This window comes from Oncorhynchus keta, chromosome 18 (assembly GCF_023373465.1).
Source record: "Oncorhynchus keta strain PuntledgeMale-10-30-2019 chromosome 18, Oket_V2, whole genome shotgun sequence".
Taxonomy (NCBI): Eukaryota; Metazoa; Chordata; class Actinopteri; order Salmoniformes; family Salmonidae; genus Oncorhynchus; species Oncorhynchus keta.
This window is the reverse complement of record NC_068438.1, coordinates 30,916,627-30,944,590: the sequence shown is the minus strand read 5'-3', so window position 1 is coordinate 30,944,590 and position 27,964 is coordinate 30,916,627. Positions and strand designations below refer to the sequence as shown.

Sequence of the window (27,964 nt, the reverse complement as noted above, 5' to 3'; positions counted from 1 at the left end):
TGCCAAATTTGGATATACTAAGTGCTGCCATCTATCGTCGTGGGGTTAAGAGTAGGGATTGGTGCAATATTATTCCCGCATAGCAGGTGGCGGTAGAACACTATCGATGTCAGCAAACTTCCACGGTTCTGAAGAGAGGAAGTCCTGTTCTTCAGTTTATCCGTAGCCGAATTTCGTAAAACACCAACCATGGAGGACGCAAAAAAGAAAGAGAAAAAGCAGTCCGAAAAGACAGAGGAAAAGGAGATTAAGCCGACAGGGAAGGACAAGGATAAAAAAGAAGAGCAAGAACTGGTGATTTGTGCCACTTTTCTAAACACCTTGAACAAGGGAAGCAGAGCAGCGTTTTTGCCTGAGTCACTCACTGCCTGGTTGACATGGTTGAACAGGCCGAAAGCGTTCTCGTTCAAAATAATAACGAACTGTTTGAGTCTGCTTTAATGAAAAGTATGTCATGGCTGGCTATGTATCAGCTGCCAACAATTAAGATTGTTGTTTCCGACTGAAAGCGAGCTATAAAACACGTATTCATCTAGTTAACGTTAGCAAAGCCGGTAGTTGGCTGTGCTAGCTAACGTTAGCTAATAATTGCTAATGACAGGCCAGAAATGAACTACCGATAGATGGACTAAAAATTAGGTAGCCAAGTTACAATAACGTAACGTTAACTAGCTAAATTACGTTAGTGTTGCTTTGTAAACAACTCGCTAATGTTGTTACAATACAGCTAGTGACTTTGCAACTGCACTAAATTAACCTGCCTGTCGTTATCAGATGTTCTTGTTGAGAGTAACTAGATACCTATATGTGTTATGATCAGTGATGTTTGATTGCTAGGTGGGTATAGTTATTACGTGTGGTTTGTTCAGCTAGCTATTTACATAAATGGGTTTGTAAACGTATTAGCGAGTACAGTACATTAGCCAATTTCAGACAGGCAACGTTGGATATAGCTAGTTATCAGGGCAACCCTTCCATCCGTCGACAATGCCAATGGTATAGGACCGGTGTATGACAGAATGCTCCAATATTTATCAGTTGGCAAATTGCAGAGCCTTTCATTGCTTTAGGTTCCTGTTGGAACACACACTGTTATTTGTTTACTGTGCAGGGTTCGTTTTTAAAAATGTAATTTCCCATGTTGAATCTGTCATACTGTAATGTCAATTCCTTTCATTTCTCTCCAGTCTGATGAGGACAAACAGCTGCAAGAAGAGCTGGAGATGATGGTGGAGAGGCTTGGTGTGAGTACCACTACCACAAGGACTGCTAAACCTCGAGTCTGGTTTTGCTTTGGACATTCTGGGACTATAGCTCTTTATATTCTTTCTTTTTTAAACTGTACATAAGGTGTTAGTATGGAGAGTCAGTCATTTACACACTGGAAGTCTTTGGTGATTATCCATATAAAACAACATTATTTGTACTTATGCAATGTACACCTCCCCGCCCCCTTTCTCTCTCTCAAACACCCATCCACAGGAGACGGACACGTCTCTATACCGGCCTGCTCTAGAGGAGCTGCGCAGGCAGATCCGCTCTTCCACCACCTCCATGACCTCTGTGCCTAAGCCCCTGAAGTTCCTGCGGCCACACTATGGCAAGCTCAAAGAGATCTACGAGGGCATGGCGCCTGGCGAGAACAAGGTGGGAATACTGATGGCTATGTCCTTGCTAAATGGATAACTGTGACAGTCGGAGAAAAAAGGAGATGGGGATGGCAAGAGTTTATTGCTTCCTTTCCCTGTCTGCTTTTACTCCCAGTACTTTATTGGGTAAATCACCAACGTTTTGGATTCACTGTTCCTTCAGGGTGGCATCACTGTGCCTTCTTCAGGGACCCTGAATTCTTCAGGGACCCTGAATTCTTCAGGGACCCTGAAGCTGGCACAGTGATGCCAAAACGTGGGTGATTTACCCAATAAAGTACTGTGAGTAAAAGCAGACAGGGAAAGGAAGCAATAAACTCTTGCCATCCCTATAGGCAGCACCTCTACATAAAATCATTTTCTCTGGGTGTGCGCTAGCTCATGTTTTTTTTGTAGCTTTTACTTTATAACCACAAAATCGTGATGGATTTATTTTACAATGTTACTGGAGATACGGAAAATTTAACAATGATACATACCTAGTATATTGGACATTTCAGATCTAGATGGCACTAGGGATTCATGTTCAGAAGGACCCATCGTAACTGTCATTATAGAAACATCCAGCTAACTCTTATCTGTTTTGTTTTGCAGAGTTTCTGTGCGGACGTGGTGTCGGTCTTGGCCATGACAATGAGTGGGGAGCGGGAGTGTCTGAAATACCGTCTGCTGGGCTCCCAGGAGGAGCTGGCGTCCTGGGGTCATGAATACGTCAGGTAGGATACAGGACGCCAATCCAAACGGCTAACAATGCATACAGGGGGGAATCCTACCTTCTACTTAAGTAGAATTTTCACTTAGTCATGCTTTAACAATGGTAGACAAAGTAAAAATGACCCAAACTCTGCTGTGTGTTTAGGCACCTGGCAGGTGAGGTGGCCAAAGAGTGGCAAGAGGTTGAGGAGAGTGATAAGACGCAACAGGAGACTCTGCTAAAGCTTGTGAAGGAGATTGTGCCCTACAACATGGCTCACAACGCTGAGCACGAGGCCTGTGACCTGTTGATGGAGATTGAGAGACTAGATATGCTGGAGCTCTATATAGATGACAATGCATATGCCAAGGTCTGCCTCTACCTCACCAGGTGAGTGGACAACACACACTCCTTACCACATGAGGGGCAAACATATGTACAGTTGAAGTCCAAAGTTTACATACACCTTAGCCAAATACATTTAAACTCAAGTTTTTCACAATTCCTAACATTTAATCCTCGTAAAAATTGCCCATCTTCAGTCAGTTAGGATCACCACTTTATTTTAAGAATGTGAAATGTCAGAATAATAGTAGAGATAATTATTTATCTCATCACATGCCCGGTGGGTCAGAAGTTACACACAGTTGTGGGCAAACTTTTGAGAATGACACAAATATTCATTTCTACAAAGTTTGCTGCTTCAGTGTCTTCAGATGTTACTGAAGTATAATCACAAGCATTTCATAAGTGTCAAAGGCTTTTATTGACAATTACATGAAGTTGATGCAAAGAGTCAAATATTTGTATTGACCCTTTTTCAAGATCTCTGCAATCCGCCCTGGCATGCTGTCAATTAACTTCTTTATTTATTTTGTTTTTTATTTGACCTTTTTATTTAACCAGGTAGGCTAGTTGAGAACAAGTTCTTATTTACAACTGCGACCTGGCCAAGATAAAGCATAGCAGTGCGAACAGACAACACAGAGTTACACATGGAGTAAACAATAAACAAGTCAATAACACAGTAGGAAAAAAAAGGTCTATATACATTGTGTGCAAAATGCATGAGGAGGTAGGCGAATAATTACAATTTAGCAGATTAGCACTGGAGTGATAAATGATCAGATGGTTATGTGCAGGTAGAGATACTGGTGTGCAAAAGAGACAAAAAGTAAATAAATAAAAACCGTATGGGATGAGGTAGGTAAATTGGGTGGGCTATTTACCGATGGACTATGTACAGCTGCAGCGATCGGTTAGCTGCTCAGATAGCAGATGTTTGAAATTGGTGAGGGAGATAAAAGTCTCCAACTTCAACGATTTTTGCAATTTGTTCCAGTCACAGGCAGCAGAGAACTGGATGGAAAGGCGGCCAAATGAGGTGTTGGCTTTAGGGATGATCAGTGAGATACACCTGCTGGAGCGCGTGCTACGGGTGGGTGTTGCCATCGTGACCAGTGAACTGAGATCAGGCGGAGCTTTACCTAGCATGGACTTGTAGATGACCTGGAGCCAGTGGGTCTGGCGACGAATATTTAGCAAGGGCCAGCCGACTAGAGCATACAGGTCGCAATGGTGGGTGGTATGAGGTGGGCCACATCCTGACTGATGGCAGCCAAGTCTTGCATAATCAATGCTTGGAGTTTGTCAGAATTTGTGGGGTTTTGTTTGTCTACCCCCCTCTTGAGGATTGACCACACGTTCTCAATAGGATTACGGTCTGGGGAGTTTCCTGGCCATGGACCCAAAATATCGATGTTTTGTTAACCGAGCCACTTATCACTTTTGCCTTATGGCAAGGTGCTCCATCATGCTGGAAAAGGCATTGTTCGTCACCAAACTGTTCATGGATGGTTGGGAGAAGTTGCTCTCAGAGGATGTGTTGGTACCCTTCTTTATTCATGGCTGTGTTCTTAGGCAAAGTTGCGAGTGAGCCCACTCCCTTGGCTGAGAAGCAGTCCCACACATGAATGGTCTCAGGATTCTTTACTGTTGGCATGACACAGGACTGATGGTAGCTCTCACCTGGTCTTCTCCGGACAAGCTTTTTTCCAGATGCCCCAAACAATCGGAAAGGGGATTCATCAGAGAAAATGACTTTACCCCAGTCCCCAGCAGTCCAATCACTGTACCCTTTCCAGAATATCAGTCTGTCCCTGATGTTTTTCCTGGAGAGTGGCATCTTTGCTGCCCTTCTTGACACCAGGCCATCCTTCAAAAGTCTTTCTCACACTGTGCGTGCAGATGCCCTCACACCTGCCTGCTGCCATTCCTGAGCAAGCTCTGTACTGGTGGTGCCCCGATCCCGCAGCTGAATCAACATTAGGAGACGGTCCTGGCGCTTGCTGGACTTTCTTGGGCACCCTGAAGCCGCCTTCACAACAATTGAACCACTCTCCTTGAAGTTCTTGATGATCCGATAAATGGTTGATTTAGGTGCAATCTTACTGGCAGCAATATCCTTGCCTGTGAAGCCCTTTTTGTGCAAAGCGATGACGACGGCACGTGTTTCCTTGCAGGTAACCATTGTTGACAAAGGAAGAACAATGATTCCAAGCACCACCCTCCTTTTGAAGCTTCCAGTCTGTTATTCAAACTCAATCAGCATGACCGAGTGATCTCCAGCCTTGTCCTCGTCAACACTCACACCTCTGCTAATGAGAGAATCACTGACATGATGTCAGCTGATCCTTTTGTGGCAGGGCTGAAATGCAGTGGAAATGTTTTTTGGGGGATTCAGTTCATTTGCATGGCAAAGAGGGACTTTGCAATTAATTGCAATTCATCTGATCACTCTTCATAATATTCTGGAGTATATGCAAATTGCCATCATATAAACTGAGGCAGCAGACTTTGTGAAAATTAATATTTGCCATCTATTTTGTGAAGTGCACCAGTCCTTCCTGCATCAAGGCACCCCCACAACCTGATGCTGCCACCCCTGTGCTTCATGGTTGGGATGGTGTTCTTTGGCTGCAAGCCTCCCCCTTTTTCCTCCAAACATAATGATGGTCATTATGGCCAAACAGTTATATTTTTGTTTCTTCAGAACAGAGGACATTTCTCCAAAAAGTATGATCTTTGTCCCTAATGTGCAGTTGCAAACCGTAATCTGGCTTTTTAATGGCAGTTTTGGAGCAGTGTCTTCTTCCTTGCTGAGCGGCCTTTCAGGTTACTGTGGATATAGATACTTTTGTACCTGTTTCCTCCAGCATCTTCACAAGGTCCTTTGCTGTTGTTCTGGGATTGATTTGCACTTTTTGCAACACAGTACGTTCATCTCTAGGAGACAGAACGCGTCTCCTTCCTGAGTGGTATGATGACTGCATGGTCCCATGGTGTTTATACTTGAGTACTATGGTTTGTACAGATGAACATGGTACCTTCAGGCGTTATGAAATTGCTCCCAAGGATGAACCAGACTTGTGGAGGTATACAAAAAAAAGAATCTTAGGTCTTGGCTGATTTCTTTTGATTTTCCCATGATGCCAAGAAAAGAGGCACTGAGTTTGAAGGTAGGCCTTGAAATGCATCCACAGGTACACCTCCAATTGACTCAAATGATGTCAATTAGCCTATCAGAAGCTTCTAAAGCCATGACATCATTTTCTGGAATGTTCCAAGATGTTTAAAAGCACAGTCAACTTAGTGTATGTAAACTTCTGACCCACTAGAATTGTGATAGTGAATAATATATAATATAATAATATATGCCATTTAGCTGACGCTTTTATCCAAAGCGACTTAGTCATGTGTGCATACATTCTACGTATGGGTGGTCCCGGGAATCGAACCCACTACCCTGGCGTTACAAGCGCCATGCTCTACCAACTGAGCCACAGAAGGACCAGTGAAATAATCTGTCTGTAAACAATTGTTGTAAAACTTCTTGTATCATGCACAAAGTAGATTTGCCAAACTATAGTTTAACATTTGTTACATTTGTGGAGTGGTTGATAAACACGTTTTAATGACTCCAACCTAAGTGTATGTAAACTTCTGACTTCAACTGTACCTTCACTCACTCACACACACACACGTTCAAACACCTGTACCACATTCTGCTTCTGCCTCAATACACCTGTAGTGTGCTAACAGCAGCCTGAAGAGACAAAAGGAAGTTCCTCTCTTCAGTAATCCTAAACCCCTCTGCCATTCCTCTCTCCTTCTCTCTCCCTCCATTCCAGCTGTGTGAGCTATGTCCCTGAGCCAGAGAACTCTGCCCTGTTAAAGTGTTCCCTGAACATCTTCAGGAAGTTTAACCGTTACCCAGAGGCCCTGAGGCTGGCCTTGATGCTCAACGATGTGGAACTGGTGGAGAACATCTTCACCTCCTGCAAAGACATGTAATGACAGACACATTCACTGCATTCTTTCTTGCTGAATTATCTCACACCAACACTTTCACTAAAAGTGCTACTGCTAAAATAAAGGAAACACTTTAGTAAATGAGGGATACAAAGTATATTGAAAGAGTTGCGGTGCAAGAGTTCATTCATTCTTAAGTCTAAGCTTTTTTTGGGGGGGGGGGTTCTAAGCTTACATGGAGGTGTATTACGTCATACTATAGATCATTTAGCTATTTGATTTTGAGTTTTAGGATCCTAGATAGTGAAAAAAATGTATACAAAAAAATAGGTTATTGAATTTGCTCTTTACTCCTTTAGACCAGAGAAACTTGTTGAATAACACATTTATAAATGGTAAAGACTAACAAGGTTTTGAAGTATTTATCGTATATCTAGGAGATATAAAAAAGCTCAGGAAAGATGATTATTTTTTACACATATTTAACCTTTTTTTGTCTAGGCACGAAACTACCTTCATACATACATGCATGCATGCATGCATGCATGCATGCATGCATGCATGCATGCATACTTAAATGTTTTAAAACCGGTACCTTCAAACAACCCCCAAGCCTCTCGTGGAGGTCGTAGAGCAAAACAGACAACACCATCCTGTTTGTGAGATTCTCCACATTCCATAGTGGTTGCAGACCCGTCAAACTGTTCAGATGCTACAGATATTTTTGTGAGAAGGTCGGTTTTTTGGATGTCTCATGGTCTGGCAAACACTGCTCTCGGTCTGCCACCTTTCACCGCAGATGCAGAAGTGCAACATCGGCGGATGCAGTGGATTGAGACCCATCTAATTGAGAAGTAATAACACATCTCTTAAACTGACAGATTTTTATGGGGATTTTTTAAAATTATGTTGCTTAGATGCCTCAATCGACTCTAGGGGAATAAGCTATTAAAACATCTCATCATGCTTAGGGATGCCCATAATCTACCATGGCTAGAAGAGATCTGAGACTTTAAAAGATCGGTCTCAAAGTAGCATAGGGAGTTTAAAGGGGTGTGTGTCTTCGTCACCATATCTCAATCCAGTTGAACACTTATGGGAGATTCTGGAGCGGTGCCTGAGAGAGCGTTTTCCACCGCCATCAACAAAACACCAAATTATGGAATTTCTCATGGAAGAATGGTGTCTCATCCCTCCAATAGTGTTCCAGATACTTGTAAAATCTATGCCTAGGCACATTGAAGCTGTTCTGGCAGCTCGTGGTGGCTCAACGCCCTATTAAGACACTATGTTGATGTTTCCTTTATTTTGGCAGTTCCGTATTTATTCATATTTTCAACTGACAATCATTCAGCAGTGTTTTCCATAGTTAATGATGTGCATGATGAGTTGACCGTTTAGTGGGTGTTTCCTGTAGCGTGATCCAGAAGGAGATGGCCTTCATGTTGGGACGACACGGCATGTTCCTGGAGCTCAACGAGGACGTGGAGGACTACGAGGACCTGACGGAGATAATGTCCAACGTCCAGCTCAACAGCAATTTCCTGGCCCTGGCCCGAGAGGTAAGGGGAGGATTAGAGGGGTGAGAGAGGGTAGACTACTAGAGAAAGGGGATGGGGTTGGAAGAGTGAAACTGTTTCAAATCAAATATAATTTTATTGGTCACATACACATGGTTAGCAGATGTTAATGCGAGTGAAGCGAAATACTTCCGACACTGCAGTAATATCTAACAAGTAATCTAACAATTCCCCAACTATCTAATACACACACATCTAAAGGGGTGAATGAGAAAATGTACATATAAATACACTGCTCAAAAAAATAAAGGGAACACTTAAACCACACAATGTAACTCCAAGTCAATCACACTTCTGTGAAATCAAACTGTCCACTTAGGAAGCAACACTGACAATACATTTCACATGCTGTCGTGCAAATGGAATAGACAACAGGTGGAAATTATAGGCAATTCGCAAGACACCCCCAATAACTCTCCCAATAAAGGAGTGGTTCTGCAGGTGGTGACCACAGACCACTTCTCAGTTCCTATGCTTCCTGGCTGATGTTTTGGTCACTTTTGAATGCTGGCGGTGCTTTCACTCTAGTGGTAGTATGAGACTGAGTCTACAACCCACACAAGTGGCTCAGGTAGTGCAGCTCATCAAGGATGGCATATCAATGCGAGCTGTGGCAAGAAGTTTTGCTGTGTCTGTCAGCGTAGTGTCCAGAGCATGGAGGCTCTACCAGGAGACAGGCCAGTACATCAGGAGACGTGGAGGAGGCCGTAGGAGGGCAACAACCCAGCAGCAGGACCGCTACCTCTGCCTTTGTGCAAGGAGGAGCAGGAGGAGCACTGCCAGAGCCCTGAAAAATGACCTCCAGCAGGCCACAAATGTGCATGTCTGCTCAAACGGTCAGAAACAGACTCCATGAGGGTGGTATGAGGGCCCGACGTCCACAGGTGGGGGTTGTGCTTACAGCCCAACACCATGCAGGACGTTTGGCATTTGCCAGAGAACACCAAGATTAGCAAATTCGCCTCTGGCGCCCTGTGCTCTTCACAGATGAAAGCAGGTTCACACTGAGCACATGTGACAGACGTGACAGAGTCTGAAGACGCCGTGGAGATAGTTCTGCTGCCTGCAACATCCTCCAGCATGACCGGTTTGGCGGTGGGTCAGTCATGGTGTGGGGTGGCATTTCTTTGGGGGGGCCACACAGCTCTCCATGTGCTCGCCAGAGGTAGCCTGACTGCCATTAGGTACCGAGATGAGATCCTCAGACACCTTGTGAGACCATATGCTGGTGCGGTTGGCACTGGGTTCCTCCTAATGCAAGACAATGCTAGACCTCATGTGGCTGGAGTGTGTCAGCAGTTCCTGCAAGAGGAAGGCATTGATGCTATGGACTGGCCCGCCCGTTCCCCAGACCTGAATCCAATTGAGCACATCTGGGACATCATGTCTCGCTCCATCCACCAACGCCACGTTGCACCACAGACTGTCCAGGAGTTGGCGGATGCTCTAGTCCAGGTCTGGGAGGAGATCCCTCAGGAGACCATCCACCAGTGGAGATGACATGATCCTTGACTTGTCTCTCAAAGCACTTCATGATGACAAGTGAGTGCTACGGGCGGTAGTCATTTAGTTATCTTTGCCTTCTTGGGTACAGGAACAATGGTGGTCATCTTGAAGCATGTGTGGACAGCTGACTGGGATAGGGAGCGATTGAATATGTCCGTAAAGACAAAGTGGTCAAAGGTGTTTAGAAGCGTGACGTCGACGTCTGTGAAGTGGCTGGATTTCTTTTTGCAGTCTGTGATTTCCTGTAGACCCTGCCACATACGTCTCATGTCTGAGCCGTTGAATTGCGACTCCACTTTGTCTCTGTACCGGCATTTCGCTTGTTGGATTGCCTTGCAGAGGAAATAACTGCACTGTTTACATTCGGACATATTCCCGGACCTCTTTCCATGGTTAAATTCAGGGGTTCGCTCTCAGTTTAGTGCGAATGCCGACCATCCATCCACTGTTTCTGATTAACGTAGGTTTTAATAGTCACAGTGAGTACAACATCTCCAATGCACTTCCTTATAAACTCACTCGGATTCAACGTATAGATCAATGTTGTTCTCGGCGGCGGACCAGAACATATCCCAGTCCACGTGATCGAAACAATCTTGAAGCGTGGATTCCGATATGTCAGACCAGCGTTGAGTGGTTCTCGTCACTGGTACATCCTGTTTTGAATTTCTGCCTATAGGACTGTAGGAGCAAGATTGCGTCGTTGTCGGATTTGCCGACGGGAGGGCTTTGTATGTATCGCGGAAGTTAGAGTTGCTGTGGTCGAGTATTACCCCCGCGAGTACTGCGATCAATTTGCTGATAAAATTGAGGTAGTCTTGTTAAAATCCCCAGCTACAATAAATGCAGCTTCCGGATATATGGTTTCCATTTTACATAGAGTCCAGTGAAGTTCCTTGAGGGCTGTCTGGTGTCTGCTTGAGGGGGAATGTACACAGCTGTGACGATAACTGACGAGAATTCTCTTGAGGTAAATTGGCGGCATTTGATTGTATGGAATTCTAGGTCGGGTGAGCAGAAGGACTTGAGTTCCTGTATGTTGTTATGATTACACCATGAGTCGTTAATCATGAAGCATACACTTCCACTTCCCAGAGAGGTGGTTCTCTGTCGGCGCGATATATGGAGAAGCCCGGTGGCTGAACCGATTCCGACAACATATCCCGAGAGAGCAATGTTACAATCTCTGATGTCTCTCTGGAAGGCAACCCTTGCTCGAATTTCGTCACCTTGTTGTCAAGCGACTGGACATTGGTGAGTAGTATACTCGAGAGTGGTGGGCGACGTGCACGTCTACGTAGCTTGACCAGGAGGCCCCTCCGTCTGGCCCTTCTGCGGCACCGTTGTTTTTGGTCGGCTTCTGTGATTAGATCCATTGTCCTGGGTGGTGGTCCAAACAGCTTCAGGAAAGTCAATGTTGGTAAGTTGACGTCGCTCTTATATCCAATTGGAGCAGGACTAATGAGTGGGTCACTGTTCAAGTCAGTGGATGGAGTGTGACTGACAGTGGGGACTGTGTGTATGTTGGAGATGGGGAGGTATTTAGAGTAGGGCCACAGAGAGAGGAATTTGACGTGTAGAGAAGAGTCAGAGGACGGTGCTCCATTGGATATTGTTGAGAGGGGGAAATGTAGGAGACTTGAAGGTACTAAGAGGAGTGTGAAAGAGTGGGGTCAGGGTTGGAGAATAATGGTGCATAGAGTGAGAGAAGAGATGAGGCTGGAGGATAATGAACAGCTGGCTGGTCTCGTGAAAAAACCAGTTAGTGAAAGAGAAAGCGAGCCAATAACACACTGTTCCCTTTCTTTACAGTTGGACATCATGGAACCCAAAGTCCCAGATGACATCTACAAAACCCACCTAGAGAACAACAGTGAGTTGTCCTTTACTACAGCAGCGCACTAATTGTCCTGGTCATGTTATATCACACACCTTTCCTCATCCTCCCTCTTATCGTGCCATCTTCTGTCTGTCAGGGTTTGGAGGAAGTGGTTCCCAGGTGGACTCTGCTCGTATGAACCTGGCATCCTCGTTTGTCAACGGCTTCGTCAACGCAGGGTTTGGACAGGACAAGCTGCTCACAGATGATGGCAACAAATGGCTGTACAAAAACAAAGATCATGGTGAGAACCCCCCCCCCCCACACAGACACAGCCTCACATCCCTTTCTGAGGCTCGTGGTTTACATTTTTTAGGGCTTGACTGAAAATGTTTCATGTTTTGTGGTTCGACAGTGAGTACTAGTCTCATGAATCTAGGATTCTTAGCAGCAAATTAATGTACAGTGCCTTGCAAAAGTATTCACCCCTCTTGACGTTTTTCCTATTTTGTTGCTTTAACCTGTAATTTAAATAGATTTTTATTTGGATTTCATGTAATGGACATACACAAAATAGTCCAAATTGTTGAAGTGAAATAAAAAAAATAACTTCACGTTTCGAAAGATAAAAATAAAAATTTTAAGGAAAAGTGGTGCGTGCATATTTATTCACCCCCTTTGCTATTTATTTTATTTATTTATTTCACCTTTATTTAACCAGGTAGGCAAGTTGAGAACAAGTTCTCATTTACAATTGCGACCTGGCCAAGATAAAGCAAAGCAGTTCGACAGATACAACGACACAGAGTTACACATGGAGTAAAACAAACATACAGTATAAACAAGTCTATATACAATGTGAGACAATTAGGTGAGAAGGGAGGTAAAGGCGAAAAAGGCCATGGTGGCAAAGTAAATACAATATAGCAAGTAAAACACTGGAATGGTAGTTTTGCAATGGAAGAATGTGCAAAGTAGAAATAAAAATAATGGGGTGCAAAGGAGCAAAATAAATAAATGAAATACAGTTGGGAAAGAGGTAGTTGTTTGGGCTAAATTATAGGTGGGCTATGTACAGGTGCAGTAATCTGTAAGATGCTCTGACAGTTGGTGCTTAAAGCTAGTGAGGGAGATAAGCGTTTCCAGTTTCAGAGATTTTTGTAGTTCGTTCCAGTCATTGGCAGCAGAGAACTGGAAGGAGAGGCGGCCAAAGAAAGAATTGGTTTTGGGGGTGACTAGAGAGATATACCTGCTGGAGCGTGTGCTACAGGTGGGAGATGCTATGGTGACCAGCGAGCTGAGATAAGGGGGGACTTTACCTAGCAGGGTCTTGTAGATGACATGGAGCCAGTGGGTTTGGCGACGAGTATGAAGCGAGGGCCAGCCAACGAGAGCGTACAGGTCACAATGGTGGGTAGTATATGGGGCTTTGGTGACAAAACGGATCGCACTGTGATAGACTGCATCCAATTTGTTGAGTAGGGTATTGGAGGCTATTTTGTAAATGACATCGCCAAAGTCGAGGATTGGTAGGATGGTCAGTTTTACAAGGGTATGTTTGGCAGCATGAGTGAAGAATGCTTTGTTGCGAAATAGGAAGCCAATTCTAGATTTAACTTTGGATTGGAGATGTTTGATATGGGTCTGGAAGGAGAGTTTACAGTCTAACCAGACACCTAAGTATTTGTAGTTGTCCACGTATTCTAAGTCAGAGCCGTCCAGAGTAGTGATGTTGGACAGGCGGGTAGGTGCAGGTAGCGATCGGTTGAAGAGCATGCATTTAGTTTTACTTGTATTTAAGAGCAATTGGAGGCCACGGAAGGAGAGTTGTATGGCATTGAAGCTTGCCTGGAGGGTTGTTAACACAGTGTCCAAAGAAGGGCCGGACGTATACAGAATGGTGTCGTCTGCGTAGAGGTGGATCAGAGACTCACCAGCAGCAAGAGCGACCTCATTGATATATACAGAGAAGAGAGTCGGTCCAATAATTGAACCCTGTGGCACCCCCATAGAGACTGCCAGAGGTCCGGACAGCAGACCCTCCGATTTGAACTCTCAGAGAAGTAGTTGGTGAACCAAGCGAGGCAATCATTTGAGAAACCAAGGCTGTCGAGTCTGCCGATGAGGATGTGGTGGTTGACAGAGTCGAAAGCCTTGGCCAGATCAATGAATACGGCTGCACAGTAATGTTTCTTATCGATGGCGGTTAAGATATCGTTTAGGACCTTGAGCGTGGCAGAGGTGCACCCATGACCAGCTCTGAAACCAGATTGCATAGCAGAGAAGGTATGGTGAGATTCGAAATGGTCGGTAATCTGTTTGTTGACTTGGCTTTCGAAGACCTTAGAAAGGCATGGTAGGATAGATATAGGTCTGCAGCAGTTTGGGTCAAGAGTGTCCCCCCCTTTGAAGAGGGGGATGACCGCAGCTGCTTTCCAATCTTTGGGAATCTCAGACGACACGAAAGAGAGGTTAAACAGGCTAGTAATAGGGGTGGCAACAATTTCGGCAGATAATTTTAGAAAGAAAGGGTCCAGATTGTCTAGCCCTGCTGATTTGTAGGGGTCCAGATTTTTCAGCTCTTTCAGAACATCAGCTGAATGGATTTGGGAGAAGGAGAAATGGGGAAGGCTTGGGCGAGTTGCTGTTGGGGGTGCAGTGCTGTTGACCGGGGTAGGAGTAGCCAGGTGGAAAGCATGGCCAGCCGTAGAAAAATGCTTATTGAAATTCTCAATTATGGTGGATTTATCAGTGGTGACAGTGTTTCCTATCTTCAGTGCAGTGGGCAGCTGGGAGGAGGTGTTCTTATTCTCCATGGACTTTACAGTGTCCCAGAACTTTTTCGAGTTAGTGTTGCAGGAAGCAAATTTCTGCTAGCCTTGGCTTTTCTAACTGCCTGTGTATAACGGTTTCTAGCTTCCCTGAACAGCTGCATATCACGGGGGCTGTTCGATGCTAATGCAGAACGCCATAGGATGTTTTTGTGTTGGTTAAGGGCAGTCAGGTCTGGGGAGAACCAAGGTCTATATCTGTTCCTGGTTCTAAATTTCTTGAATGGGGCATGTTTATTTAAGATGGTTAGGAAGGCATTTTAAAAAAATATCCAGGCATCCTCTACTGACGGGATGAGATCAATATCCTTCCAGGATACCCCGGCCAGGTCGATTAGAAAGGCCTGCTCGCTGAAGTGTTTCAGGGAGCGTTTTACAGTGATGAGTGGAGGTCGTTTGACCGCTGACCCATTACGGATGCAGGCAATGAGGCAGTGATCGCTGAGATCTTGGTTGAAGACAGCAGAGGTGTATTTAGAGGGGAAGTTGGTTAGGATGATATCTGTGAGGGTGCCTGTGTTTAAGGCTTTGGGGGGGGTACCTGGTAGGTTCATTGATAATTTGAGTGAGATTGAGGGCATCAAGTTTAGATTGTAGGATGGCTGGGGTGTTAAGCATGTTCCAGTTTAGGTTGCCTAGCAGCACGAGCTCTGAAGATAGATGGGGGGCAATCAGTTCACATATGGTGTCCAGAGCACAGCTGGGGGCAGAGGGTGGTCTATAGCAGGCGGCAACGGTGAGAGACTTGTTTTTAGAGAGGTGGATTTTTAAAAGTAGAAGTTCAAATTGTTTGGGTACAGACCTGGATAGTAGGACAGAACTCTGCAGGCTATCTTTGCAGTAGATTGCAACACCGCCCCCTTTGGCAGTTCTATCTTGTCTGAAAATGTTGTAGTTTGGAATTAAAATGTCAGAATTTTTGGTGGTCTTCCTAAGCCAGGATTCAGACACAGCTAGAACATCCGGGTTGGCAGAGTGTGCTAAAGCAGTGAATAGAACAAACTTAGGGAGGAGGCTTCTAATGTTAACATGCATCAAACCAAGGCTATTACGGTTACAGAAGTCATCAAAAGAGAGCGCCTGGGGAATAGAAGTGGAGCTAGGCACTGCAGGGCCTGGATTCACCTCTACATCGTCAGAGGAACATAGGAGGAGAAGAATAAGGGTGCGGCTAAAAGCATTAAGAATTGGTCGTCTAGAACGTCTGGAACAGAGAGTAAAAGGAGGTTTCTGGGGGCGATAAAATAGCATCAAGGTATAATGTACAGACAAAGGTATGGTAGGATGTGAATACAGTGGAGGTAAACCTAGGTATTGAGTGATGAAGAGAGAGATATTGTCTCTAGAAACATAATTGAAACCAGGAGAAGTCATGTGTGGGTGGTGGAACTAATAGGTTGGATAAGGTATAGTGAGCAGGACTAGAGGCTCTACAGTGAAATAAGCCAATAAACACTAACCAGAACAGCAATGGACAAGACATATTGACATTAAGGAGAGGCATCCTTAGTCGAGTGATCAAAAGGGTCCAGTGAGTGGAGAGGGGGGGGTCACGGCGATTTAGACAGCTAGCCAGGACATCGGTAGCAAGCTAGCATAGGATGGAGGTCTGTTGTTAGCCACCTCTTGCGTTCCGTCAGTAGATTAGTGGGGTTCCGTGTGGTAGAGGGGATTAGTCCAAATCACACAACAACAAAAAAATAAAAACAATAGATATAGTTATAGAGGCCCAAGAAGAAACATAATAATAATAAAAATAAATTGTCCGATTGTCTATTCTGAGAGCAGCCGGTAAGACAGCTAACGGTTAGCAGGCCGCAGATGGGCGTTCAGGCAACGTCGCGACGGAGGAGCCAGTCCGGATAGGTGACCGCAGCCCAGGAGCGATTGACGGAGCTCAGGAGTGATTGACGGAGCTGGCTAGCTCCGGAGTAATTGATGTTTGCTCCGGAATCGACGAAAGCAGATAGACACACGGATAGCAGCTAGCTAGCTGTGAGATCCGGGAATGAATGTCCAGAGAGCAGTTGAAATCCAGGGACATGGAGAGAAAAATTGGTCCGGTATGTTCCGTTCCGAGCCGCGCTGCGCCGTACAAAACTGGCGATAGATTTTTGAGCTAAAGGATAGCTGATGACCACAAACTGTGGTTAGCTGAATACTAACGATTTGCCAGTAAAGAAGGGAACTAGCTTCTGAACTAGCTTCTGGATTAGCTTCTGGATTAGCTTCTGGGCTAGCTTCTGGCTAGCTCCTGGCCAGTTTCTGGCCAGCCTCTTGGAGCTTCTGGCTAGCTTCTGGCTAGCTTCTTGGAGGATTGCAGATTTGAGGTAAATAATACTTATTTATAAATATAAATTGGTGAGGCGGGTTGCAGGAGAGTGTTTTGAAGATGAGTTGATGGAAAATAAAAAATAAAATGTATGTGAAAAAAGTTGTAAATATATATATATGACAAGACGAGGACAAAAGACGTCTGAACTGCTATGCCATCTCGGGACGAGAATGAAGCCCCTATATAAGATCTGGTGCCACCAATTACCTTCAGAAGTCACATAGTTACATTGCACACAGGTGGACTTTATTTAACTAAGTGTCACATGATCTCAGTATATATACACCTATTCTGAAAGGCCCCAGAGTCTGCAACACCACCAAGCAAGCGGCACCATGAAGACCAAGGAGCTCTCCAAACAGGTCAGGGACACAGTTGTGAAGAAGTACAGATCAGGGTTGGGTTATAAAAAAAATCCCACGGAGCACCATTTAAAATCCATTATAAGAATATGGCACCACAATAAACCTGCCAAAAGAGGGCCGCCCACCAAAACTCACAGACCAGGCAAGGAGGGTATTAATCAGAGAGGCAACAAAGAGTCCAAAGATAACCCTGAAGGAGCTGCAAAGCTCCACAGCGGAGATTGGCGTATCTGTCCATAGGACCACTTTAAGTCGGACACGGAGGAGTGGCCAGAAAAAAATCAGCAAACATGTTAAGTGTTCGCCAAAAGGCATGTGGGAGACTCCCCAAACATGGGGAAGAAGGTAGTCTGGTTAGATGAGACTAAAACTGAGCTTTTTGGCCATCAAGGAAAACGCTATGTCTCGCACAAACCCAACACCCCACACCATCCCCAAAGTGAAGCATGGTGGAGGCAGCATCATGCTGTGGGGATCATTTTCATCGGCAGGGACTGGGAAACTGGTCAGAATTGAATGAATGATGGATGCCGCTAAATACAGGGAAATTCTTGAGGGAAACCTGTTTAAGTCTTCCAGAGATTTGAGGTGGTTCACCTTCCAGCAGGATAATGACCCTAAGCATACTGCTAAAGCAACACTTTAGTGGTTTATGGGGAAACATTTAAATGACTTGGGATGGCCTAGTCAAAGCCCAGACCTCAATCCAATTGAGAATCTGCGGTATGTCTTAAAGATTGCTGTACACCAGCGGAACCCATCCAACTTGAAGGAGCTGGAGCAGTTTTCCTTGAAGAATGGGCAAAAATTCCAGTGGTTAGATGTGCCAAGCTTATAGAGACATACCCCAAGAGACTTGCAGCTGTAATTTGTGCCAAAGGTGGCTCTACAAAGTATTGACTTTGGGGGGGTGAATAGTTATGCACACTCAAGTTACCTGTTTTTTTGTGTTATTTCGAAAAAATATTTTACATCTTCAAAGTGGTAGATTTAAATCAAATGATTACAAACCCCCCAAAAATCTATTTTCATTCCAGGTTGTAAAGCAACGAAATAGGAAAAATGCCAAGGGGAGTGAATATTTTTGCAAGGCACTGTATCACCTTCATTGCTAATCCTTAATTGCAAGCATGAGGATTGTGAAAAAAGTTTTCAGAGCCCCCAACCAATTGTTATTTTTTTGGTTTGTTTATTTGTGTTTTACTACTATGTGATAAAAAAATATATTAAAAATGTATTTTGTACATAATGTTGCCTAGTGGTTAGAGCGTTGGACCTAGTAACCGAAAGGTTGCAAGTTCGAATCCCAGAGCTGACAAGGTACAAATCTGCCGTTCTGCCCCTGAACAGGCAGTTAACCCACTGTTCCTAGGCCGTCATTGAAAATAAGAATTTGTTCTTAACTGACTTGCCTAGTAAAATTAAGGTTGAATGTAAATTTAAAAAATGATGACCGAAAATAACTTCTGGACATCAGGACTGCGATTTACTGACCACGGACTGGCAGAATCCATTTCCTCCTTTAACGAGTGTGATGAGCCCGATGCAAACCAACATGCTGCTTTCTCGGGAACAGGCCCAGATCCCCGTGATTTGCATATAGAGGAGGCAGAGAAAAGGGGACTGGAGAGCGGGCTGCCTGCTGAGAATTCGTAGGCGATCGAATAAACCCCCACTTCCTTTCCATTCTACTAGCAAACGTGCAATCTTTGGACAATAAAATAGATGATCTACGCAAAAGATTAAACCTCAACGGGACATTCAAAACTAATAACTTATGCTTCGTGGAGTTGTGGTTGTACGATGACTCTATCAACTGGCTGGTTATACACTGCAACAACAGGATAGAACAGCAGGGTCTGGTAAAACGAGGGGCGGCAGACTAGTTTTGTAAATAAGAGCTGGTGCATGATATCTAAGGACGTCTCGAGCTACTGCTCGCCTGAGGTAGTGTGGTAGTTTTCATCTGTATTTTCCGTAGGTATTTACATACCACCTCGAGGCTGGCACTAAGACAGTATTCAAGGAGCTGTTTTCCGCCATAAGCAAGCAGAAAAATGCTCACCCAGAGGCGGCGATCCTAGAAGCCGGGGACTTAAATCCAGAGAAACTTAAATCCATTTTTACCAAATTTATATCGGCATGTTAATTGTGCAACCAGAGGAAAAAAACTCTGAACTACCTTACTCCACAGACGCATACAATGCTCGCCCTCCATTTGTCTAATCTGACCATAATTCTATCCTCCCGATTCCTGCTTACAAGCTAAAATAACAGCAGGAAGCACCAGTGACTAGATCAATAAAAGTGGTCAGAGGAAGCAGATGCTAAGCTACAGGACTGTTTTGCTAGCACAGACTGGAATATGTTCTGGGATTCCTCCAATGACATTGAGCAGTACACAACATTAGTTATTGGCTTCATCAATAAGTGCATCGATGACGTCGTCCCAACAGTGACCGTACATACATGCCCCCACAGTAACCGTATGTACATACCCCAACCAGACACCATGGATTACAGGCAACATTCACACGGAGCTAAAGGCTAGAGCGGCCGCTTTCAAGGAGCAGGACTAACCCAGCTCATAAGATATCCCGCTATGCCCTCCGACAAACCATCAAACAGGCAAAGCGTAAATACAGGACTAAGATGGAGTCGTACTACACCAGCTCTGACACTCGTTGGATTTGGCAGGGCTTGCGAACCATTTTAGACCACAAAGGGAAGCACTGCCGAGACCTGCCCAGTGACACGAGCCTACCAGAGGAGCTAAACTACTTCTATTTCCGCTTCGAGACAAATAACACTGAAACATGCATGAGAGCACCAGCTGTTCAGGAAGACCGTGTGCTCACGCTCTCCAAAGCCGACCTTTAAACAGGTCAAAATTCACAAGGCCGCAGGACCAGAGGGATTACCAGGGTGTGTACTGCGAGCATGGGCTGACCAACTGGCAAGTGTGTAATACCAACATGTTTTAAGCAGACCACCATAGTCCCTGTACCCAATGACACTAAGGTAACTTGCCTAAATGACTACCGACCCGTAGTACTCACGTCTGTAGCCATGAAGTGCTTTGAAAGGCTGGTCATGGCTCACATCAACACCATAATCCCAGAAACCCTAGACCCACACCAATTTGCATACTGCCCCAACAAATCCACATATTATGCTATCTTTATTGCATTCCACACTGCCCTTTCCCACCTGGACAAAAGGAACACCTACGTGAGAATGCTATTTATTGACTACAGCTCAGTGTTAAACACCAGAGTGCCCTCAAAGCTCATCAATAAGCAAAGGACCCTGGAACTAAGAACCTCCCTCTGCAACTGGATCCTGGAGTTCCTGACAGGCCACCCCACGCTGATCCTCAACACGGGGGCCCCTCAGGGGTGTGTGCTCAGCTCCCTCCTGTACCTCCTGTTCACCCACGACTGCACGGCCAGGCACGACTCCAACACCATCATTAAGTTTGCCGATGACACAACATTGGTTGATCACAGACAACGACGAGACAGCCTATAGGGAGGAGGTCAGAGACATGGCTGCGTTGTGCCAGGACAACAACCTCTCCCTCAACGTGATCAAGACAAAGGAGATGATTGTGGACTTCAGAAAAAATAGTACAGAGTATGGCCACATTCTCATCGATGGGGCTGTAGTGGAGCAGGTTGAGAGCTTCAAATTCCTTGGTGTCCACATCACCAATAAACTAACATGGTCCAAGCACACCAAGACAGTTGTGAAGAGGGCACGACAAAACCCATTCCGCCTCAGGAGACTAAAAAGATTTGGCATGGGTCCTCAGATCCTCAAAGTTCTACAGCTGCACCATCGAGAGCATCCTGACTGGTTGCATCACTGCCTGGTATGGCAACTGCTTGGTCTCTGACCGCAAGGCACTACAGAGGGTAGTGCGTACAGCCCGGTACAACAAGTTAAAATGAGGCTCAGTAGTGTGTATGACCTCCCTACAACACCTGGGCATGCTCCTGATGAGGTGACGGATGGTCTCCTGAGGGATCTCCTCCCAGACCTGGACTAAAGCATCTGCCAACTCCTGGACAGTCTGTGGTGCAACGTGGCGTTGGAGGATGGAGCGAGACATGATGTCCCAGATGTGCTCAATTGGATTCAGGTCTGGGGAACGGGCGGGCCAGTCCATAGCATCAATGCCTTCCTCTTGCAGGAACTGCTGACACACTCCAGCCACATGAGGTCTAGCATTGTCTTGCATTAGGAGGAACCCAGGGCCAACCCCACCAGCATATGGTCTCATAAGGGGTCTGAGGATCTCATCTCGGTACCTAATGGCAGTCAGGCTACCTCTGGCGAGCACATGGAGAGCTGTGTGCCCCCCGCCCCCCCCCAAAGAAATGCCACCCCACACCATGACTGACCCACCGCCAAACCGGTCATGCTGGAGGATGTTGCAGGCAGCAGAACGTTCTCCACAAGGTCTACAGACTGTCACGTCTGTCACATGTGCTCAGTGTGAAACTGCTTTCATCTGTGAAGAGCACAGGGCGCCAGTGGCGAATTTGCCAATCTTGGTGTTCTCTGGCAAATGCCAAACGTCCTGCACGGTGTTGGGCTGTAAGCACAACCCCCACGTGTGGACGTCAGGCCCTCATACCACTCTCATGGAGTCTGTTTCTGACCGTTTGAGCAGACACATGCACATTTGTGGCCTGCTGGAGGTCATTTTTCAGGGCTCTGGCAGTGCTCCTCCTGCTCCTCCTTGCACAAAGGCGGAGGTAGCGGTCCTGCTGCTGGGTTGTTACCCACCTACGGCCTCCTCCGTGTCTCCTGATGTACTGGCCTGGTAGCGCCTCCATGCTCTGGACACTATGCTGACAGACACAGCAAACCTTCTTGCCACAGCTCGCATTGATGTGCCATCCTGGATGAGCTGCACTACCTGAGCCACTTGTGTGGGTTGTAGACTCCGTCTCATACTACCACTAGAGTGAAAGCACTGCCAGCATTCAAAAGTGACCAAAACATCAGCCAGGAAGCATAGGAACTGAGAAGTGGTCTGTGGTCACCACCAGGATGCTCTCGATGGTGCAGCTGTGTCTTGCTAATTGCCTATAATTTCCACCTGTTGTCTATTCCATTTTCACAAAAGCATGTGAAATTTATTGTCAATCAGTGTTGCTTCCTAAGTGGACAGTTTGATTTCACAGAAGTGTGATTGACTTGGAGTTACATTGTGTTGTTTAAGTGTTCCCTTTATTTTTTGGAGCAGGGTATTAATGAACCGGTGCCCCCGCACATTGACTCTACCTGTACACCCCTGTATATATAGTCTGGCGATTGTTATTTGGCTGCTGCTCTTTAATGACTTGTTACTTTTATTTCTTATCTGTATTTGTTTTAAACTGCATTCTTGGTTTGGGGCTCATAAGTAAGCATTTCACTGTAAGGTCTACTACACCTGTTGTATTCGGCAAGTGATAAATATAATTTTATTTCAATAACAAAAATAATATTGCTGTTGTGTAAATGTTGATGCTAATTCTGTGTTTCTCTCCAGGTATGCTGAGTGCTGCAGCCTCTCTGGGGATGATCCTGCTGTGGGATGTGGACGGTGGTCTGACACAGATAGACAAATACCTCTACTCCTCAGAGGACTACATAAAGGTCAGCGCACACACTCACCCTCTTACCAAACACCCTGCATTAAAACCCTCCGTACCACAACCTTCACAGCACCCAGAAAAGCCGTACAAATGCTATTAATGTAGATATTTCTCCCCCTCTCTTTCTCTCCCTGTAGTCGGGGGCCCTCCTGGCTTGTGGCATAGTGAACTCTGGGGTTAGGAACGAGTGTGACCCGGCCCTGGCTCTGCTGTCAGACTACGTCCTCCACAACAGCAACGTCATGCGGATTGGAGCCATCTTCGGGTAAGGAGAGATGGAAATGGGTGTTCGGTCCCAAATCAACCCCTAGCCGCTACTGCCTGTCACCTCTTACACATTAAAGACCTTTTGTTGAGGTCTGTTTAGTCCTTTCTTAACACTGTATAATCTCTGCCTGTTAAAAGTACTTGTTTCTGGTAGGGTTTGTCCCCCTGACCTTTCCCCTCTATCTTCAGCCTGGGCCTAGCGTACGCTGGCTCGAACCGTGAGGATGTCCTCTCTCTGCTGCTGCCTGTGATGGTAGACTCCAAGTCCAGCATGGAGGTAGTGTGTGTGTGTGTGTGTGTGTGTGTGGTTACAAAGTTTGTCCGGGTTTAAGTCAAGTACACATCCACACTCATTAAACCCAGCTCACTGTCCCATGTTACGTGTCTTGTCACACACTCAGGTGGCAGGTGTGACAGCACTGGCTTGCGGTATGATCGCCGTGGGCTCGTGTAACGGTGATGTCACCTCCACCATCGTCCAGACCATCATGGAGAAGAGTGAGCTGGAGCTGAAAGACACATACGCCCGCTGGCTACCCCTGGGCCTGGGCCTCAACCACCTAGGTAAAGGGGAGGCCATTGAGACGACCCTGGCAGCGCTGCAGGTGGTGCCTGAGCCCTTCCGCAGCTTTGCCAACACCCTGGTGGACGTCTGTGCCTATGCAGGTCAGTCTCATCATAGCTCCATTTTGTCTCCAATTGTTTTTGTTTTTGATTTACATATAATATATTTATACCGGTGATCTCATTGAGATTTACAAGAAATGGCTTGTATATTTATCCTATATTTATCTGTTTCTCTCCATGCCAGGTTCTGGTAACGTACTGAAGGTGCAGCAGCTTCTCCACATCTGCAGTGAGCACTATGAAGCCAAGGAAAAGGAGGAGGAAAAAGACAAGAAGGATAAGAAGGACAAAGACAAGAAAGAGAGTGCAGCCGACATGGGCTCCCACCAGGTATGCCAGGCTTTTGTTAATAAAGGAGTGTCAGGTAGCCTAGCATTTAAGAGCGTTTAGGCCAGTAACCCAAAAGGACGCTGGTTTGAATCCCAGAGCAGACTAGGTGAAAAATGTGTTGGTGGCCTTGAGCAAGGTGCGAAATGACAAAATATAATCTGAGTGGTTTGAATGAGATTTGATATTGAACTAATTTGCTCTCTGCTTCCCCCTCCCAGGGTGTGGCTGTCCTGGGTATTGCACTCATTGCCATGGGAGAAGAGATTGGCTCAGAGATGGCACTACGGGCATTTGGGCACCTGGTCAGTCTAACCTCGGACCTGTTAATATGTTTGTGGCTGATTCAGCCCCTGTCTCTTTCACTTGATCCAACCATCCCACATCTGTTTTTCTCTTTCTCTCTGTTGTCTTGCCTTCCTTCTCTCACCTCACTCACTCTCCCTAGTTGCGGTATGGAGAGCCTACTCTGAGGCGTGCAGTGCCTCTGGCCTTGGCCCTGATCTCTGTGTCGAATCCTCGCCTCAACATCCTGGACACACTCAGCAAGTTCTCCCACGATGCTGACCCAGAGGTTTCCCACAACTCTATCTTTGCCATGGGCATGGTGGGCAGCGGTGAGTGGACCCTGGCATTACTGGGCAATGGGCTCTCTTGTGTGCCTACTGTCTGGAACCCAATCAGTCAGTGGCTTCATTATTATATTGAGAAGTTAGATTGATTTGCCTCACTAAGTTATCACAATGTTCCCCTGTAATTATTCCTCATCCTTGAATAGGAAACAACATACCATTATAACTGAATTCACTGTGCCAGATGACATCAAAGTATGAGACCGTCTCCACTGACTGTCTCGAGCTGTGGATGGTTGCCATGAGAACTCACTGACTCACGGCTCCATCTCTCTGTCCGCAGGAACAAACAATGCCCGCCTGGCTGCCATGCTGAGGCAGCTGGCTCAGTACCATGCCAAAGACCCCAACAACCTCTTCATGGTCCGACTGGCACAGGTGGGTAGCAAAAATAGGTGCCGCTCTGGCACTCTAACCTGTGTGTTTAGAGAGAGGGGGAGAGTATGTGTCTGTCTCCTAACCCTTGCTCTGTGCCATGTCCACAGGGTCTGACTCACCTGGGTAAAGGGACATTGACGCTGTGTCCGTACCACAGTGACAGGCAGCTGATGAGTCAGGTGGCCGTGGCAGGACTACTCACTGTCCTCGTCTCCTTCCTCGACGTCAAGAATAGTGAGACCTTTTCCTCATTAATCTACCTTCACCATTCCTTTTATTTGCCTGTCCTTGTGTTTAGGGTTGGGGTGAAGTTGATTTCTGTTGAATCATTTGAGGAAGTGAACTGAATTTCAATGAAAATTCCACATAGAAAACAATTAGCATCTGTTCAACTCCTGAATGGCATTGGCCCTTGCCCAGGTTGTTTCATTGTCCTCATTTTATGTTAGGTAGTAAGTCTGCTGAATGTCTTAACCTGGGTCTGAGTATTTGGCTGTTTGTGTTGACATCGCCCCCTGCTGTTTCCTGTGTGTGCTCCAGTAATCCTGGGGAAGTCTCACTACGTCCTCTACGGCCTGGTGGCTGCCATGCAGCCCCGTATGCTGGTCACCTTCGACGAGGAGCTGAGACCGCTGCCCGTGTCCGTCAGGGTGGGACAGGTAAGCCTGTTGCTCACGCTATGCTCTTAATAAGAGCCTGTGTGATTAGCTTCATATTTAAAATGTAATGTTAAGGATTAACCAAGATGGTGTGATGAAGGCCGAAATGCCAGCACGATATGATGCGATGCTTTGCAAGTAGAATGTGCTTGATTCTTTTCATTTTAACTATGGTTGAACATCTCTAATGCAAAGTAACGTGTAGATGTGCAAGTGCTTTTTACTCTCAAGATTAGGACGTAATGCCATAAGATGGTAGAGTGGACTCGACCTCATGGTTCATGTAATGTAATTGTTCCATAGGCGGTGGACGTAGTTGGCCAGGCCGGTAAGCCCAAAGCCATCACGGGTTTCCAGACCCACACCACGCCGGTGCTCCTGGCCCATGGAGAGAGGGCAGAGCTGGCCACAGAGGAGTATCTCCCCGTCACCCCCATCCTGGAGGGCTTTGTCATCCTCCGCAAGAACCCCAACTACGATGCCTAGAATGTGCCCTATTGTCCTCCCCTTGTACCCACGCTACTCCTTACCGGTCTCTCGTTGGTAGCCCTCCCTGACTCTTTAAGACCTCGTATTTTACTACTTTATTCCATGTCTGAAAAGAGCCAGGAAGGCCTACCCCTCTTTCTCTTGTCAACAGCCTCTGTGAAAATATATGGTTGTGTTCTGGGTGGTCAAACTAACCGGCGCAGGGAGTGGAAACTGTCCCCTCATTCACACTATTTAGATTGGATTCCTCTTTGTTCTGATCTAGGATCAGTTCTTCATAAATATATTAAACCATCTCTTTTAGGCTCCGCAAATATATAACTGATCTAGGGTCAACTGTCAGAAGGGAACTGTTCAGCCTCTCCCTGCTTCTCATTCAGCCTCCAAAGCTACATTTTTACAGGCATCTCAATTTTAATTTTTTTCCACTAATTGGTCTTTTGACCAATCAGATAATTTTCAGAGCAGGTCTGATTGGTCTAAAGACTAATTTAATGGGGGAAAATAAATGAATTGGGCTGCCTGTGTAAATGCAGCCCTAGTGATGAACAACATAAGCTCAGTCCACATCAATACTACAACCGGTTTCTCTTTCCCACATGACAACCTCCTTTTTGTAATTAGAGCATGGAAAATGTGTCCATCATTCAGTTTTGTTGGTTTTGTTACAGTACTGTAAAAGGTTAAAATAAAAGTTTGAAACTCATTTGTTGGAATTGTCTGTTATACCTGTGGGACAAGTTTCTGAAAGAAACATTTCATAACACAGCTGGCAGATCTGGATGGCTAATAATGAAACTGAGCAGTGGAGAGGTACTGAAGTGAGATTTGGTCACGACCCCTCACTGCAGCAGAGGTTCTGAATACTAACTTGCTGGATGTTGCAGACAACGGTATGTATTGAACATCTGAAATACAAATTTAAGGAAAATAAATGCATATTAAGCTGATACGTTTTACATATCTTAAACTTTTCAGACTGCACACTTGACCTCAGACACAATCTGTCCATGCCATGCGAGCAAAAGCAACCATCTAGCCGCTAGTGATGAGTGTTCTATTGTGCGTGTATGAATTCGTTTGAATATTACACGAAAACTACTGCACATTAGTTTGTGGTTCGACGTTTTAACTAAAACGTGTAGAAGCTACAATCACACCTGCCTCCCTGTCACATGACTGATTAAACCGGAATTTGGCTACCGGCTTCCGGGACCGCCCATTTCGTCCGACTGCGGACTGAAGGAGAGAAAGGTAAATGTTATGATTTCCATCTATACTATTTGCTCATTCTGTATTGTGTGAGACAGAAATTGACAATCGGCATTCATCCGCGCTTTTAAAATTGAAATGAAACCCAGTAGATCGATATATGGGGGCTTGAGCTGTGTCTCCACTCCCAGACTGTGATTTGTCCTGTTAGCCCAACCAACCCCCCCACCCCTACGAGGTGATAAACATTAGCCTACGAAAGAGAATTGACGAAGGCAGGAGATTTGACATACCGAATTAAAAACATCCGTTTGAATCCCTTTATTAACTAGCTAATACTATTCTAAACGTGTATAGCTAATTAATTGTAAGCAGTTTTATACTATGCAGCTAGCTCTAACGTTTATGAGAAGTGTGACAATTTGCTCGGTTTGTGGTGAATAATTGCTTGTTTTCCGTAGCAACTTTTGACACATCTGTCCTTTTACTTTATTCTTGAGAAATGGACATGAAACCCAATCGTCCCTTACAAAAAAAAGATTGCCGTTTTGAACGTGCAGTAACTGCAGCCGACTGTTATTTTGGACGCAGTATTTGCAGCATGCTGCACTCTGTGACTGCTATCTTGTTTC

At 45.6% G+C, this 27,964-nt stretch overlaps 1 protein-coding gene across 1 annotated transcript; it reads left to right on the top strand.

Annotated features, from left to right (window-relative positions):
• The first annotated feature begins 106 nt into the window (after positions 1-106).
• Positions 107-26,826, top strand: LOC118397554 (26S proteasome non-ATPase regulatory subunit 2). The gene is made up of 20 exons (XM_035792452.2): positions 107-294; positions 1,188-1,244; positions 1,483-1,647; positions 2,244-2,365; positions 2,509-2,733; positions 6,534-6,692; positions 8,072-8,216; positions 11,553-11,613; positions 11,717-11,863; positions 22,636-22,742; positions 22,879-23,006; positions 23,198-23,285; positions 23,410-23,674; positions 23,820-23,965; positions 24,184-24,267; positions 24,411-24,579; positions 24,878-24,972; positions 25,080-25,206; positions 25,513-25,631; positions 25,935-26,826. The coding sequence occupies exons 1-20, from the start codon at positions 190-192 to the stop codon at positions 26,115-26,117; spliced, it is 2,697 nt and encodes an 898-aa protein (XP_035648345.1). The 5' UTR covers positions 107-189; the 3' UTR covers positions 26,118-26,826.
• Positions 26,827-27,964: the final 1,138 nt, after the last annotated feature.

Coding starts and splice junctions, on each gene's coding strand:
- LOC118397554 (XM_035792452.2), top strand. CDS start 190: ATGGAGGACGCAAAAAAGAAAGAGAAAAAGCAGTCCGAAAAGACAGAG. Junction 11,614..11,716: donor AACCCACCTAGAGAACAACA/GTGAGTTGTCCT, acceptor TCTGTCTGTCAG/GGTTTGGAGGAAGTGGTTCC. Junction 11,864..22,635: donor GTACAAAAACAAAGATCATG/GTGAGAACCCCC, acceptor GTTTCTCTCCAG/GTATGCTGAGTGCTGCAGCC.